The sequence below is a fragment of the Xenopus tropicalis genome, chromosome 3 (genome assembly GCF_000004195.4).
Source record: "Xenopus tropicalis strain Nigerian chromosome 3, UCB_Xtro_10.0, whole genome shotgun sequence".
Lineage (NCBI taxonomy): Eukaryota > Metazoa > Chordata > Amphibia > Anura > Pipidae > Xenopus > Xenopus tropicalis.
The window spans coordinates 54,052,502-54,070,243 of NC_030679.2; the positions used below are offsets into that span (position 1 = coordinate 54,052,502).

Sequence of the window (17,742 nt, forward strand, 5' to 3'; positions counted from 1 at the left end):
TATATTTTCTATTAAAAATATGAACAGTTGCCATTTAAAGAGACCTACAGTAGTCATGGATGCCAACTAACTACAAAGATATTGCCGGGCATAAGAAACACACGGTGAGAATGAATGCTCTCCAACTGTGCATGATTAGATTACTTAGATTGTAAGCTCTATGGGCCTGGGACCTCCTTCCTACTGTGTCTCATACCACAGGGCACTTAATCTCTCTGTATTTATACTTATGTATTGTATTTATTATGACACTTGTCCTCCCTGTGTGTAAATATATATATTGTAAGACTGTACAGCGCTGGGTATCCTTGTAGTGCTTTATAAATAAAGTTATACAAACATACATTGTTTCTTATCATTTTAGAATTAAATAGTTATACTTTTCATATATTTGTAAATAACAGTGGCGTAACTTGGCCCTCCTGCAAACAAATCTTCTAAGGGGGACTAGCGTGAACAATCCCTTATCTCCCATCTCCCCCTCCTGGCCTGCTTGTGTCACACTTACTGGGCTGCAAAAAAAAAAAAAGGTAGGAGAGGGGCAGGGAGAATAGACTGCAATACAGCTATACAGCAGACCCCGCGGTCTGGGCCCCTCTGACTCCTGGGCTTTATTTTTTGTCACTAGTAAATAATTAAGGTCCTATCAATTTGATGATGTTTCATGCTTTTAACCTTATTTGTAAATTATGCAATCAATAAACCTATTTGCCGATGTACATGCTACAAAAAGCACCACTTTAAAAATTCAGTGCCATGCCAAGCAGTCAATACATATCTAATTTTCCAAGTTCCATTAATAGTCTTATTAAATGTAGCATTTGTGAGTAATGCACATATTGTATACATGCAGGGATATATTAAGTACTTTTATTCTGTATTACTTGCTATTTACAAAAAAGAACAGATAATAATTAAAATATGCTTTCCAGGTGCTCTGTTATCCTTGTTTTTTTTTTACTCCCTCTAGTGACTCAATTTGATTTCACATTTTCTATTGAACGTAAAATCAAAGGGGGGGGGGGGGGGATCAAACAACATCACACTCTGTGACATTTCTATGAGAAAATTAAATTTTAGTCAATAAAATCAATAAACAAAGCAATTTCATGCTGTTTTGTTGCTTTCAGTTATTTGTTTCATATAAATTGCTGCAGTTCAATGGACATCAACTAACTATTGATGTGAATAAAAATGAAAACAAAATAAATATGCAGTGCTAGCTTTACAGGTGTTTATGTACAGCACTGAAGAATATGCTGGCATTTATAGAAATGAAGTATGAATATTTTCAGTGTCATAACTCCCACACAGCAGACCCTGTGTCTGCGGGGGTGGGTACAAAAGAGTGACGCCATTATGGGAAAAACTAAATGTGTCGGGCCAACTGGGGTTCTTTATTGTACCCCAGCCTAGAAAAAATGTTCATAAGCCCTTCCATATTGACTTCACAGGCCTATAAAACACCAATATAATTTATCACTGAGTGCTGATATGAAAAAAAAAAAATGGGTGCTACACAGTGATTTACAAGGGTCAAATACAAACAGGGGTATAGTTATAATGAATCTATGCTTAGTGCTAAGGGTTTCAATACACATTTGGAATGAGGTCCCTGCCCCAAAGAGCTTATAATAATTTATTATTGATATAATGGGTCCTCAACATCGTTTGACTCAAGTATCCCAGTTTTGTTACATTCACTACTTCGGATCCTACTGGGATAGTATTTCTCCAGATGCTGATACTGTTGGGCTGCCTGTCCAGTGAAGATATGAATATGTGCAAAGTTAGAGTACGTATTAATGCTGCACCTGCCTAGAAATGCTTCTCAGTGGGGCTTCACTACATAAGGAACCAGAAGTATTCACTCCTACCTGGAGCCACCAGCTACTTCTACCTTAGAATAGATTAAAACAACATGAAGATTTGAGTAATTGAAAAAGCTAAATAGATTTGTTGACCCAAAGTGCAGCTCCAGCCATCTAAGATACTATCAACGGCACCTGGCCGGGATTCTGTCATAGAGTAAAAACACTTAAAAGCGAACTTCAATCAATAAAATCAATAAACAAAGCAATTTAATGTCTTCACTTATTTGTTTCTTAGAAACTGATGCAGTTACATGGAATTCATCTAAATACCAATTATGCCTGAAATAAACTGAAAAAGGGGCTCTCAATGTGACTCAATGTGAATATTTTTAATTTAGGCGTCAGTTGCCGGGCAGGGTGAGATGCATTGCTGGCAAAAAAATATTGGCACCGTGACCTGTTCTTACATAAGTCCTATAATAGCAGTTATTTATATTACAGTCCCTACTAGAACTAATATAAAGTACAAAAAGTGTATTTTAAAAGCTGTCCAGCCACTCTTTTTTTATACATTTATACAATTTGCAGAAGAAACAACGTAAAAAGCTGTGTAAAATAAACAGAGAGCATCGCCTTTTGAACACCAGATTTTACGCTGTTATTTTACATAGGTTTCAGCGGAAAAAAACGTAAAAAACACGTAAAAATCACGCCGATTTTATGACGTTTTTTACACAGCAAAGACTGGCGATGTTTGCCGAATTTTCTCAACGTTTTTTGCACAGCATAATAAATATGCCCCTTAAATGAATACACTGGCAAATACACTGGGAAGTGATATTTAACAAATAAAACACACCTTCTTCTGTCTGACTTAATAGAGAGGAGCTTAAATTGTCAGTTTAGGGTGTTTCCATGCTGTAGCAGCCACTGGCACCCATGTTGCTCACTTATTGTACTTTTTCAATATTAATTAATTTAAAAGGCAATAAAGAATACACAGAAACACACACACACACACAGACTGATACAGAATCGCTCAGTCTCTGTCTCACTACCACCCAGACTCAGAGCAGATTCACTGTTCTCTCATTCTTATACACATACACACACACCCATCTGCCCTACTCATATGGAACCAGTCTCAAACACACACTTTTGTCTCTCTGTCTCTCTGTCTCTCTCTCTCACATACACACACACAAATGCACACGCACACTGTGGACGCACATGTGGTCCGATGCAATTAGCAGCATGCGTCAGTTTGTGAGAGCAAGGGGGATTCTATTGGGATGTGCAGCAGGGGGTGGAAGGGGAGGGCTGGGGAGTTCAGAGAGGCCTGTGACATCATCTCATGGCTTATATAGTTAGGGAATGGTCCAGATCCTCTCATGTTCCTGAGGCACACTGAACTCTACATATCACTCAAGGCAGAGCTGTTCCCAACAACTTTTATTTTTACAAATATATGGACTTGGCTTGGTAAAATACCTGGAAATGGCAGGGACAAGATTTCAGCTGGTGTGTTTGATGCTTCTTGCCTTCACCTGCACTGGGATGTGCACAGGTACTGTAATCTGCTTCCACCTCTCGCTGATGTTTCTAAGCCCAGGCTCAGAGATGCCATGTAGCTGTACAGCTATATGTTTATTTTGTACATACATATTCACTGCTGTGTGTGTGTGTTGGGGCTTAGGGTTGTAAAGTGCCCCTTCCTGGAGTTGTTCAGGGGAAAGTAAAGGTTACAGATCCCCTTAATACTGTTAAAACTTCTAAATGATTCCAGCAACTGCTGAGTCTCTGGCTTTCTTACTTGATAGCATTGCAGTCTTTCTCTGCCAGGCAGCAAGAAACATGATTCTTATTACTTTGCATCCACACACAGCCTGAGGCAGAGCATTCTAACATGATGGTCAGAATATATACTGTTATATATTATTACAATATATACTTTTTGTGTGTGTGTAAGTGTGTATGTGTGTATGTGTTTGAGTCTAATCATTTTTAATGTTTTCACTTTTGTTAACACTTTCCTAACTGTGAGTGAGTAGGCTTGTATGTATTTGTTTGTGAGAGAGACAGACAGACAGACAGAGACAGTGTGTGTGTTAGATACTCTGCTTGTTTCCCTGTATATAGGTTGTGTGTTTGTATGAGAATGGCAGACATTTGTTTGTACCTGTGTGAGAGGGTGACTCTGCTTGTACAGATAAAGCACCTGTTATCCAGAAAGGGACATGGGTTTTCCAGATAGTGGGTCTTTCCTTTGGTAGAAACGCCATGCCATAAGACTACTAAAATTTATTTAAACATTAAATAAACTCAATTATTTTGCTTTCAATAAGGATTAATTATATCTTAGTTTGGATCAAGCACAAGCTACTGTTTTATTATTACAGAGAAAAAGGAAATCGTTGAAAAAAAAGTAAATTATTTGATTATAATGGAGTCTATGGGAGCTTTACCACAATTCAGACCTTTCTGGATAGTCAAGATAATGGGTCCCATACTTGTATATGTATTTGTGACTGTGTATGCATGCATTGGTATGCATTACTGCCTTTTACATGTATGAAGGATAGCCACGTAAATGCTTGCATCTGAGATAATAGTGCTTATTTAGCGGGCACAAGTGATGTTCTTGATGAAGTACTTTAAATTGGAGCTATCAGGGTGCAATGCATATAGGGTTTACACCTGTACCAGCACCTGCACTCTGTACCTTGTTTTATGGCTTAAGGTAAAGCTCAGATGCTAAGTACAGGGATCTGGATACATCCTATGTTCACTGATACTCCTGCCAATGTAATGTCCCTTACATGCACCCACATATACTGTCTTTGCAGTCCATCACTCAGTTTGTGCCCAATAGACCTGGGTACAAATAAGGGGGCAAGGTGCATTGTGACCAAAAAAAAATATGCCCACACCCACTGCATTTTTTTATTGCAATATACATCTGAAATTTTCAATGTGCTGTGAATAAGTGCATATAGTGCATACTTTTTCTTTCATCTGTATTATTATTATTTGTATTATTAGTATAAGTGATTTATAGCCCCTGGGGCTGCTGCCAGTAGTTCAGGGGAATAAGATCAATTCCTGAGGATCTAACACTTAAACCAAACCTGTAAATAACCTGTGAATAACTGGACTTGTATTGCAAGGGTGGAGCATCTCTTTGTGATGAAATCATGTTTATCTTGCAATTTAAATAGCAAGCAGCACCCCAATTACAAAACATATGTAAATGATGGGATGCTTGCTGGGCTTTTCCAAGCAATATATACCTAGTTATTACAAATAGTCCACAGAAACAGGGTAATTCACTTGGTTAGTGGACCTTCCCCTGGAAGATTTCCTGTGCATTCATAAGACTATATGGCTCTGATATTTATACACTGAGAGCTTCAGACAGAAGAGTATCATTTACAGTAAGAACAGTCCCACCAGGCTTCTATTTTGTACAAATTCAAACAAAGGACTATTATGTCTAACAACTGATAAATCCAAGGTTCATCAAAATGTCTAAGCTATAAGCCAAAACTAAAAATTGAGTTTCTGGTTCAGTTGCAAATAGATATGGTCCCTTCATAAACATTTAGATATATAAACACACACACAAATGTGATTTTTTTTTTTGCATTTATATTTATATCGAATAGGTTACAAACAGATAAACACAAACTGACAACAACTGTAATTAAATGACATAAAACACTTTTATTTTTACGATCCCTTATCCAGAGAGGCTCCGCATTACAGGACAACCATGTCCAATAGAGTCCATTTTAAGCAATGTGCACTAAACTGCATGAATCCATATTGGTGGCAAAATAATCTTATTTAGTTTATATAATGTTTAAATAATTTTCAGCAGACTGAAAATTATTTTTAGAGTGTTATCTGTTTGTTCCTTGCACCAAGGTATCTGTTTATTTTTGTTAATGCATGCAGTAACAAACATGTTAACATGCACAAATGTTATTAGTAGGTCTAATTCCTGTATTGCGTTTACTTAGCTTTAGACCCAATGCCTTTATCTTTGTAATATATTATTACAACATGTTTCCATATCTACCAATGGGTCATTAGCATTTTGATAGAGTAATCAGTGTACTATTGTATATGTGTTATTATACAAACAGACGCAAGAAAGGCGAATAATAAGTAAATAATAAAATTCAGTTAAATGAATGTAGCAGTTATAGGACAGGAATAATATAACATTGGGGTGAGTTAGGAAAATATAAAATATTTATATATTCTGTTATTTATTAAAATAGGAAGGGAAACAATTGCCTTAGCCTGAACTGTTGCTTGTGGAACTAGTGGGAGATAGAAGTAGTATGATGGTGTATTCTTATTACACACAGACTAGTAAGATGAAAACCATTAATGAAATGCTTCTCTTTTTCCTCATAAAATCAGTGTATTAAAGTAACTTAATTAATAATATTGAAAGTATTATTAGCTGCCGGGTGATGTAGCTCAAAACTGACTGGAGCCTTAAGTATAGATTTCCATTGTCCCACATGCTGTTAATGTGCATATAACATATTCACAGAACATTGATTCAGTGCAAAAGCACTTTCCAAATTGTCCATGACCCAGTACCCATATAGATTGATTTTGTATGGGTTTTAATGTATAGAAATGAGGAGGTTAATAGCAGGCATTCAAACATAAATAGCAATACATTTTTCCAATATGTTTCTATGTTTCTCATAATGTATTTAAATTAGAGAACAGATGGCATATTTAGATCTTTTCTTGCAGTAATACATGCAGTTCACTTCTTATTCTTTGTCAATATATACATATGTGTGCTAGGGCAATGTGTTCTATTTGTGAACAGTTTTACAAAGTGTTAAGTTACAATGAAATATATCATTTAACTTAAGTGAGGACATTTATATAGAATATATTTTTTAAACGTTGTCCACATTCTCTCCACTGACATACACAGAACCTTTCAGATTTAGAATTAGCGACCATGCAGTACAGTAATCAGTGCTGTGACAAGAGACACATATATTAATTAAGATTACAAAACAGAAAGGATTTTCAATCCAAAGAGCTTACTGTTTAATAGGTATTAGGTTATTTTTGGATATTCAGTAGGGTAATGTGTATGCTACTGTAATCATATTTCCATAACTTTGACAATAGAGAAGCTCATTTCAGTTTAAATTTGCATTGAACATCTCAGAATGGATAAATAAAAAAACTTATGAAAATATGTGAGATGCTAAACTGGAATATGATTGGGCCTAAGCAAGTCAACTTATAGAATGATCAAATGCATTATATTTCTATCATTACATGTTGTTACAATGTATATTACACACACATTAAAGTTTTAATTGAATGTATGCTTTACTCTGCAAGCCCCCCAAAACAAAGCAACCATCAATAAATGTTTTCAAGCAAGCACCCTAAGATATATTTTCATCATTTCTATAAACAAACATTTGCTTTTCCAGTGCTGTGTAAAAATCCAGTGTTTAGCCTCAAGTCTTTTTTTGCAGTCTGAATAGATAATATTCATTTATTGTTCTTCATGGTACAGATACAGAAGAGGAAATGAAAGCTCTAGAAACAGATGTTCTGAGCAATATATACTCATCTAAGGTGAGTGTCCACTTTACATTCAAGTGTACTGCAAATGCAAATGGGAATTTTATGGTTCAGACAATAGTAGCAAACATTGTCCTGGTGATGCTTTCTATGAAAATATCAGTAACTTGAATTATTGGCTGATAACAATTAAAGTAAATACTAAATACATAAAGAAATGATCACATTGCCAAACAGTATCAAAACACAAACCTGTACTTATCCTATCTGGTGTAGTCATGTCCATTGCTAGTGCTACATAAGCTTCAAATGTGGTTGGACCTACTAACTGTATAAGCCAATACTTTATGATCTGGTGGTTTCCCTGTCCCACATTTTTCCACCATGTTGTCCCTAATTTAAAACATTTAGCAGTATTCTCTTCTCCTAGTTTTATGTGTTCCTTTTTTTTCATCTTCCTAACACTTTTTAATTTGGCTATATTCTTACCTATGATTTATTTGATGAGACTTTTTGTTGTAGTACATTTAAGGATATCAGTTTAAAATAAAACTTATTTTAGAAGTTTTCATATGAAGAAAAATATTGTAAATTCATACATATAACATTATCTGCTATATCTCAGAATTGTATATGCACTTTCTGCTAACCATTTTCACTTTCCACCAACTCATTATTATTATCTTTCATTTCTATGACACAAATATATTTTGGCTATACAGAGATTATATATAATTGATATCAGTCCCTGTCCCAGAGGAACTTACAATCTAAGGTCCCTATAACACCATCCTGTATATTTACAACTTTCAACTATAGTATACTATATCTACAACCTTTTTATCTTATTCTCCATCATGAGTTAAAAGTGTGGTCATCCTGTTACCAAGTATATTATACTCTTTCATAGCAGGACATTTAACCCCCAAAGAATATTGCAACATTTCTTATGTAAAACGTATCCATGTTTTGTAAAGGCTGTGGTTTTGCTATATGACTCTTCATGCTTGTATTATCTTACATGCTTGTTCTTTTGCAGCTATAGGGTCTCCAAACCCTTCACCCCTTGCCTAGAGAGCATAGGTCAATATGAAGTAGAAGCAAAGCGAAGGGTAGCTATGGTTTAAGGCAGTGTCAGTAGATAGAGGTAAAAGTGAAAACAGTAGAAAAGAGGGAAAATTAATTGAATTATGTTAAAAAGAAGATATTTTGAAAAGATATGTCTATCTATCATTTGATTCTATTTTTCTTTATCCATTTTACCATATCATCTGTGCATGTATATCTAGCTAGCTATTGGTTATAAAGAACCTGTTACAAGCAACTGCTAAAGATAAGACCTTTCTTAGGACAACACTCTATTTCACCTAAACTAATTTATATTTGCAGTAAATTTCGTCATTCCACATATATATGAAAACAAGACAGTTTTCATTGTTATTTTATAAAGGGGAAAATGTGTAAATGATATTTATATTTTCAACACTAATCAGCACTGACAGGGTGTTGCATGAAAGATATATTTGTGTGCCTAATAGATGTATTTAATGACATTATGCAACAGGCCATCTATCATTTGCTTGGGTGACTTTTCCTGTTATACATACATATTAATATAAATGTTTTAAATGAAATTAATAAACCCCAGTGGCAAATAATAGTAATAGGTTAGATGGGGTTATATAGTATATCAATCAAGAATGACAGAACTTCACTGTTAATACAATGTTGCTGTTTGAAGCATTGGGTTCCAGCTGTGAACCCCTCTGCAAAGGGCAAACACTCAGAGAAGACATACTCCAGTGGCAAAAAAAAGTTTTATTTGTGCCAAAGCCTGGTGTTTCTCCCCTATTCGAAGTGCTGCTGGAATATTTCCTCTAGGTTTGGTAGGTAACTATTTAGCCTGTATGTTTACATACATCAACTGCAAACATTTTTTTGACAAATATTCTGGCAAATGTTAGTTGAAATTGGTTAAATTGTCTTTTATACTTAATTAACTTTTTATTTCCCAGAATGTCTTTCTAACTAAGGTTTTGTTGCTAGCATCAGTGATCACCAGCAGCCAAACAACAGTCGAAATGAGAGTGCTTCAAAACAGAAAAGTTGTTTAAAAATGCACCAAAATACCAAAGAATTAATGCAAATTCAAATATTCTGGCACTGTCTACAATATACTAAAATGTAATGTCCTAGCAAACTGACCTTTTTCCAAACCTTTGATCACAATTTCTACAGTATATCCATTCGGTATTCATTATATACAGATTAGACATTGCTAAAAGCTTCATTTACAATGAATACGATGAGGCATTACAAAAGGTTCGCAATCTTGAATACAATAATCCTGAATTGAAAGAAAATGAACTTTGGATCAGACTGGTTCAGTGACAAATTTAGCTTTTTCCCATCAGGAAACAATACCAATGGGCTTTTCCACAAAGTAAAAAAAAGGGGAGGAAGCAAAGAGGATAACATGGGGAAGATAAAAATGTGTAGAGGGGAGAGAGACCAAAATAAGTAGAGGTAACTGTTCAGGCCTACCCACTGTCTTTTTGACGAGGCATAGGTTAAATTAATGAATGTCCTAAAAGCATTTATATTGCTAATGTTATTAAGTCATAACAGGATTCTGGGAAGAAATTCCTTAAGGCTCCTAGAAAAGTCCCATTTACATGGGCTTGTCCCATTTACATGGGTTTATCCTATAGGCTAAAGCTCACCCACTGGGTTTAAAGCAGAAGCCAGGATAATAGCTGATCAGATTCCCAACTACAGACCGGTTTCGCCCTATGTTCACACTGCACTTTTAAATGTGGTACCATTTCTATAAAGTTAGATATTTATAGGTGTGTATGTTTAATTCTCAGTAGAGCCTTTGGGGGTATACATACATACGTATGTATACCCCCAAAGGCTCTACTGAGAATTAAACATACACACAAATAAATATCTAACTTCAAACAAACACAACAGACCAGGAAGGGCTTTGTTTAGACAACGTATAAAAATTGGCTGAACACAGCAGTATTGATAACAAACACACAACCATAAAAACTAGTATTTTTAGTAACTTAGTTACTGTATATACTCGAGTATAAGCCTAAACCCAAAATGTGCTGAAAAAGTCACCCTCGGCTTATACTTGAGTCGGGTGCCATGGGTCCCTCTAGACTAGCACCCTCTGTCCTTTGTGTGCAAATTAGGCCACCTGCAACCAGACCCTCCAGTGCCCTGGCCTAGGCTCCCACTAGCAATACTTATTTCCCCTTACATCCCTCCGGGACTGGGTCTGCTGCCAGTTTGCCAATGTGCAATGAGCGTGGGGTAGTACTCATAATGTTTTTGTTGACCCTCTTCTCTGCTTACAGAGCTAGTTTACTGTTTTTCTATGAAATAAATATTGAAAAACATACCCCACTGATGCCTCAATTAATGTAATTTTACAGGTATTTATTTTGATTATTAAAACTTAGCAGTAGCTGCTGCATTTCCCACCCTAAAATTAGGTACCTCGGCTTATATTCGGATCGGCTTATACTTAGATACGGTACTAGTTTCCTATGTTACATGCATTTAACTGTTTTATGCATGCATTTTTTATGACATAGGTGTGTAGTCCTAGGTAGTTTTTATTTTATTATATTATTATAGCCCAACCAGATTGTATAAGATTGTATAAGTTAGTTTTTTTGTTTAGTTTACATTGATTACAATCCCAGTCTTTATTAGAATTTTATTCTCTTTAGAGCTTACCTTCGTTATGACAAGATTAGAGATTTATATGAAGAGTTTTGCATTAGACATTGCAACGAGGCAATGGAAAATGTTTACAAATGATTTGTGGTTGATTTACAGCCCTAATGTTGCCATTTAGTGCCATTTTGACAATAGTGTACTATATTGTAGCTGAATCCCACAAATAATTTCCAAAACACCAGCCAGTGTTCATGTCTGTAATTATCATAATGCAAGTCTTTAGATTTCAGTTTTACCCATTGCTGTTGCTTCATATACTTGTCAGGTATTTTTGCTGTACAGCTTTTGTTTAAAGGCCAATTTTACCTTAATGGAAAGTAATTATGCTTGCCACATGCATCAGATGTAAGTCAAAGCACTACCTGGCCAACACTAGCAATGAAAGCTGAAATATCGGTTCTGAAGTCTGAAAATAATGCGTTATTTATTTGTGTAATGGGTAAAGGTTAACTGTACAAAACAAAATCATTTCATTTCCAAGAAGTCATTATGTTTTGTTTATTTAATATAAGGGAAAAAATGATTTAAACCTGAATAAAAATCAGGAATGTTACAAAGATATTACAGGTATAGTATCTATTATCTAGAATGCATGGGACTTGGGCTCTTCTGGATAAAGGGCATGAAGCCTTAAAGCAACTGAAAACATTAGGTGGGATATTTATTAAAAGTCACAAGTGAAATCCTTTAATGACTTTTACTACATTCCCCCATAAACATTTAAAGTTTTTTTTATTTTAAACACAAATTTATGCTAGCTTTGTTAGAATCAAATAAAAGGGATAACATTTTTTGTGCAATTGTGTCCAATTGAACATTGAAGCGAATATTCATATATTAATGCATCAAATACAATTGTGTCAGGTGTAATGGCACCTTGAGGCTACAATTATGCTGGAATTATGGGTAAAAAAATGGTGTGTTGTGGGTAAAACACATAACGACTTGCGCTTAATATTGCACTTTGCACGCTGAACTTGCTTCATAAATTAGCCCTTATGTTTATGGTATTTAGCTCAAAAATCCCTATACTATAATGCATGATTCATTTTTAATTTTTAAAACTATTCTTGAAATGTTTAATCTTTTACTCCAAAATAGTAAAAGTTCAAAAAGCAAACATTACTTTCATTACAAAACCATGCTGTGAGTCACAGACTAATTTCCCAAGCTGAATGCACCATTTAATGATCTGGAACTCCCAGCTGCCAAACAACAGTTTTTTGCAGTAGGAAAAAGTATTGGGTTGAGGAAACACACAAATAAACCATTAGAAATATATAAAATGCAAAAAACTATTTTTTCAACAAATTCATCAAACTTTCACATTTATGGCTTTGACAAAAGTTGCAGTTCTTTCTGTGTTTGCATTACTATTTCTATAAAGGGGGAGCCTTGACCAGGTCAGAAGGAAAAGAGAGGATAGGGACTGGGTTTGGTGCACCAGGAAGAAGGAAAGGTAAGGGGTGGACAGAGAGAGAGGGTATAAACAAGGTTGTCTCGAAGTTGCACTTCCTCTTCCATTTGGCGGGCAGGGTGGAACATCCCGCTGTCCCACCCTTTATGAGGTATGGGGGGTTCATTGTTTGTTTCAGCTAGGGTGTAGAGTGAGGGAGGGAATGCTTGCCAGGTGGAAAGGGGTTTGGGTTTCCCAGTCTAGTAGAGTACAATTCAGCACCCCCTGCATAGTGGTCCCAGGAGGTAGCTGTGTGGAGTGAGGCTTACCCGCTCCTGCTTGCCCATAAGAGTGTGCCTGTGCCTGGTGGCTGACATGGCGGGTGACCTGTTCACTTCTGTGAAGATGTTGGTCAAGAAGCATTCTTGGGGTGTTGTTATCAAGTTTATAAATACTATGTTTGTCAACAAATGTTTTGTAAATAAAGCTGTGGCCCTTTAAATTCATCCTGAACTTTGTGTGAATTTATTGAGCATGAGCAAGACAGAAAAGGTGTGACTTTCAGGTAAGTGATCTGAAAATGACAACACCAATGAGAGCAAGTTTAATATAACAAAGTCAAATATAACACATACACAGCAGTGTTCATCTAGAATTATAATTCTATTCACAACTTCCTGTATTATACTTACATACTATTAAATACATGATATGTTATAATAATATTAGAAGATACCAACATCAATTTTATACTCTTACAATATCCTACCTTATTTTACATGGATTAAAAATGACATTGCCTTACTAGAATAATTGTCCCATCAATTTTACTACAAACAGTAGCCAAAAGCAAAGACCATATTGAGTAAATATTTCTGTGCATCTACAAAGACAGAGAGAGAACAGATTATGACAGATTATGGAAATCATTACCAGCAGTGGACATGTCCACTAGAGCATATCCAATTAAAGCAGATGCCTTATAGTTTTGAGGGAGTGCACCCATTTAGAAATGACAATTGCAATACAGAGAATGTTTGAGAAATCTAATATATATCACATAACCACCACAAGAACACGTTCATTTGTGCTTTTCTCCTGATACAAACTTGCTATTAGATCACTATTTATTTGACTTGAAATAATTTTGATAAAACTGCAGAATTAAAAAGTGATAACTTAAGCCATAGCATAGACTTTGCTGTTTGTTTGTAGTACAGGACAAGGTTGCAAACACCTAAAGGCAAAATAACCCCTAATGTGCGGGTATGGTTTGTCTTCCAATTATTTACAGCCCACTGAAAGCTCAAAGTGTTTGAACTTTTGCAAGAAAGAAAGTTCACCCAGCACACCCTTACCTCCTCCAACAATTCTTACTCGGTGCTGAGCCCAGGGAGTCGGCACTCCCAGCACAGTCCAACAAAAAATAGTTGACCGGCACAATGAGTGTAATGCAAGCAGGGGCTAAGCCCCACTTGCATTACACTGGTTGTGCCGGTCAACTATTTTTTGCTGAACTTTTGCAAGACCACACTTATGTTGGGTACAAAGATTGTCGCAATGTGTGTGACACTATTCATAGACGTATGTAGTTCAGAAAATTTCTTCTAGGAAGCTGTTTCTGGGTACCTTTGCCATTCTGGCAGTACTTAGGTCAAAGTCAGCAGTCTTTTGATAGGGAAAGTTATGGCTAAAGGGTTCAATCCTTGGGTGCAAAGTAAGAACACTGCAGAGTGAGACCCACAGTTAAAGACCTGTTTAATTTTTATAAATTTATCAAGTGGCTAACACTCTTCATGCAAACTGTATAACCTCTGATACAGAAGCACAGCTTCAGTCTGTAAAATACTGTCATTTTGTAGTAAAGAGAAAAGAGTAATGATGAGTGAATCTGTCCCCTTTTGCTTTGCCAAAATATTTGTGAAACTGCTGAAAAATTTACGAAACTGCGAAAAATTTTAGGGAGCATCAGAAGGCACAGCCTGCATTGGTGCCCTGTCCTTACTGCCTGCAAAAACTCTTTGTATCTGCATTATATTATACAGTCTTATTCACCGAAATGTGCTGGATTGTAAACATGCTTTACATTTATTACAGGTGAATAAAGCAAGACTCTCATATTGGAAAATGACTCTGCTAAATGTGTGTGGTATAATAAACAATTTAAATAACCAAGCCGAGGAACCAGAAGAAACTGGTGAAGAAGAGCTTCTCTTAAGAAAACAATACCCTATGGATGGTTTCAGTTTGGAAGCAATGCTGACAATAGTCCAGCTTCAGAAAATTTGCCAAAGCAGAGTCTTGCAGCACTGGGAGGTATGGTACATTAACTTGTTAGTTTTCCACATTTACTTTTTTGGAATAGTGCTTGGTTGTGGATTGGTATACTTTTAACATTTAAAAACTGGTAGGTAAAAAAAACTGCTCATTTTTAAAGAATTTACCCTGTGGTAGCTTGAGTTGATTATCAGATCATAATAAATAGGCCTTATTATGTACTGAGCTACCAAAATTTCTTTAGAAACAAAACATATCTGCCTTAGCTTAACCTAATATACTGTACTTTCCACTCAATCCCACGCTGCATAAAACTGTCATATGGGTGTCCTCCCAAGGCAGATCATAGCATATGGCAATTTCACACAGTAACACTTCTCGCTTCAGCAAAGTGGAAGATTGGCTAACACACAACTAAGGGATGAATAAGAATTCATACAGTGGCATATAGTTGAGTTGGAGCGAGGTGTGGTGTCCACAGGTGAACACTGGAGAAGCAAAATTCATATGGGTGCAGCTCAGGGCTAAGGAGAAAGTACAGATACTGCAGTGTTTGAAAGTGACATGCTGAATGAGGTAGTGTAAAGTTATTGTACTTACTGTCTGGTCATTTGGTCATTGCATTGAGCTATATGCAATATCTAGAGAAATTCTGAAGAAATTAAACAAATTTCTTATAATATAATATATTTTATATATAATATAAAAATAAAATTTGCTTGCATAAGACCTGTTGAGTGTTGTACTTTATGGGACGATTACATTAGTTATTATGTATATTGCAAGAAGACAGGCACTCACGTATAAGTAGGTCCAAGGGAGCCTGGGTGCAGTCCCAAAATAATAGGTGGAGTAGCTGTAGAGAGAGTCCGCACTCACAGGTCTTACAGAAAATGTAGAGGTGTTTATTCAAATCAACATCTAACGTTTCGGCTGCATCCACAGCCTTTTCTCAAAAGTCTTTGAGAAAGGCTGTGGATGCAGCCGAAACGTTAGATGTTGATTTGAATAAACACCTCTACATTTTCTGTAAGACCTGTGAGTGCGGACTCTCTCTACAGCTACTCCAGTTATTATGTATACATATGTATATATACACACACTCAAATCACGGGACTAGGTGTGCAATGTGCAAAAAAGAAGGCTGATTGTGGCCTGTTTTTTGCACTTTAACTGCATTCTGTTAGATAAATGACCCCTACATATTTGAAACAGAGAAACTGCAAACTACGCACAAACCAGTCTTTAATCAAGCAAATATAGGCATGTACCATGCATCTTTAAAGTTAAAAGTCAGTCACATTCTCTTTATTTCAGTTTCAGCATGTCTGCATTGTTTTATGCACCAGTAGATACCCTAGCATAGTTGCTTTAGTATTTGCAGGAGCACTTCTGGCCACCTTAACAGTGTTTTACTCTCATCTTCACTTCTACTCCTGATGTACAGCTATTAATGAGTTGTACTGGTCAGATTTTCTTCTTGAGAAATCAGATGTTGGATTTCAATTGTTTAAAAATATCATGGTGGGCACATTTGAAATGAAAAATGACCAAAATGACGAAAACTCGAGGAAATGATTGGGGTGGTTTCTATGTGTTTTGGTTTTTTTTTATCTGATTTCAGTTAGCTCTCTTTCTCCTTCATCTTTTACTGTTTTAGTGGTGTAAAACAATAAAATGAATGACATATTTTGATATGAAATTTCATAGAAATGAAAAGTATTAACATCTTTGTTTTTGTCTTACAGTTAATGCAACAAGATTACTTAGATACTAACAGCCCAAACAGTGAAAAGGAGGAACTTATAAAGAGGAAAACACCTTATATTTTTAAAAGACAAACATATGTAAGCAAAGCAAGAAGACCCTACATACTTAAAAGAGAAGCTTATTACTGAAATATTTGACATGAAAATGGTGTATGTAATTTATAAGTAAATGTGATTTATGGTTATTTTGTTTACAATTAAAAATATATTTGTGTGATTAATATACTGGAAAAATTGTCATTCATATCAAGAAAATGTGTCTTTATTTATGTTGTTTTTTAAATGTTATTTTCACACACAGTTTGAATCAATAGCTTCACGCTGTCAAATAAATTACAGCTTCTAACTAAATAATAAGAAAGGCGGTCTTAAGAAACACATTTCTTATTATATCAAGTAGACAATTGAATAGGTATGTTTAAAGGAATTGCCCATAGCCCATTTCAACAGGAAAAAAATAAAAAATGAAACAGCTGCCAGATCTTATGCAACAAGCAATCTTTCATTAGTAAGTTCAGGATCTATACAATATTCTACTGACATTTTAAAAAGCTGAAAGGCAGCTTTTTGAGGTTGAATTTATAGAAGAATTACAACAGATAGCACTCACTAGGCCACATTAATTCTTTATGAAATCAATTGTAGCTGGGCTATTGCTGTTTATGCATCACTGTTTAGGTAAAAGAAAGCAGAACAGAGAGTAACCCTTCCAACGCTTGTGTTTGTCTTTCTTGTCTTCATGTTCCTCCTGTGCTTCAACCTAAGAATTTTTTCATGCCACACAAAAACCTGTCATTCAGAGCTGAGAAACACAAAGGGGCAGATTTTCCACTTTCTATTCATTCCTACGGGGTTTTTAGAATTGTATTTATCACTGAGTGAAGTGTATTTGATAAATACACTTCAATAAATGTGATTGGGATGAATAGAAAGTGGGTTATTTTGCGATGAACTCTAATCTTACATTTTGCTAAATCTGCCCCTTAGTGTTAAAAAAAATAATTTCACTGGGATCCTTCCAGAATTGCCACTTCAGATTTCAGTGAATGTGACCCTTTGTGGCATATCTGGATAGATTTTTATACGTTTTCAAACCATGAAACGAACAGCTTGGCAAAAACAAATCATTAAAATTAGTAACATTTTA

At 35.5% G+C, this 17,742-nt stretch overlaps 1 protein-coding gene across 1 annotated transcript; it reads left to right on the forward strand.

Annotated features, from left to right (window-relative positions):
* Positions 1-2,920: 2,920 nt before the first annotated feature.
* Positions 2,921-16,818, forward strand: nts (neurotensin). Its single transcript, XM_002937064.5, has 4 exons — positions 2,921-3,381; positions 7,387-7,448; positions 14,647-14,865; positions 16,575-16,818. The coding sequence occupies exons 1-4, from the start codon at positions 3,312-3,314 to the stop codon at positions 16,722-16,724; spliced, it is 501 nt and encodes a 166-aa protein (XP_002937110.1). The 5' UTR covers positions 2,921-3,311; the 3' UTR covers positions 16,725-16,818.
* Positions 16,819-17,742: the final 924 nt, after the last annotated feature.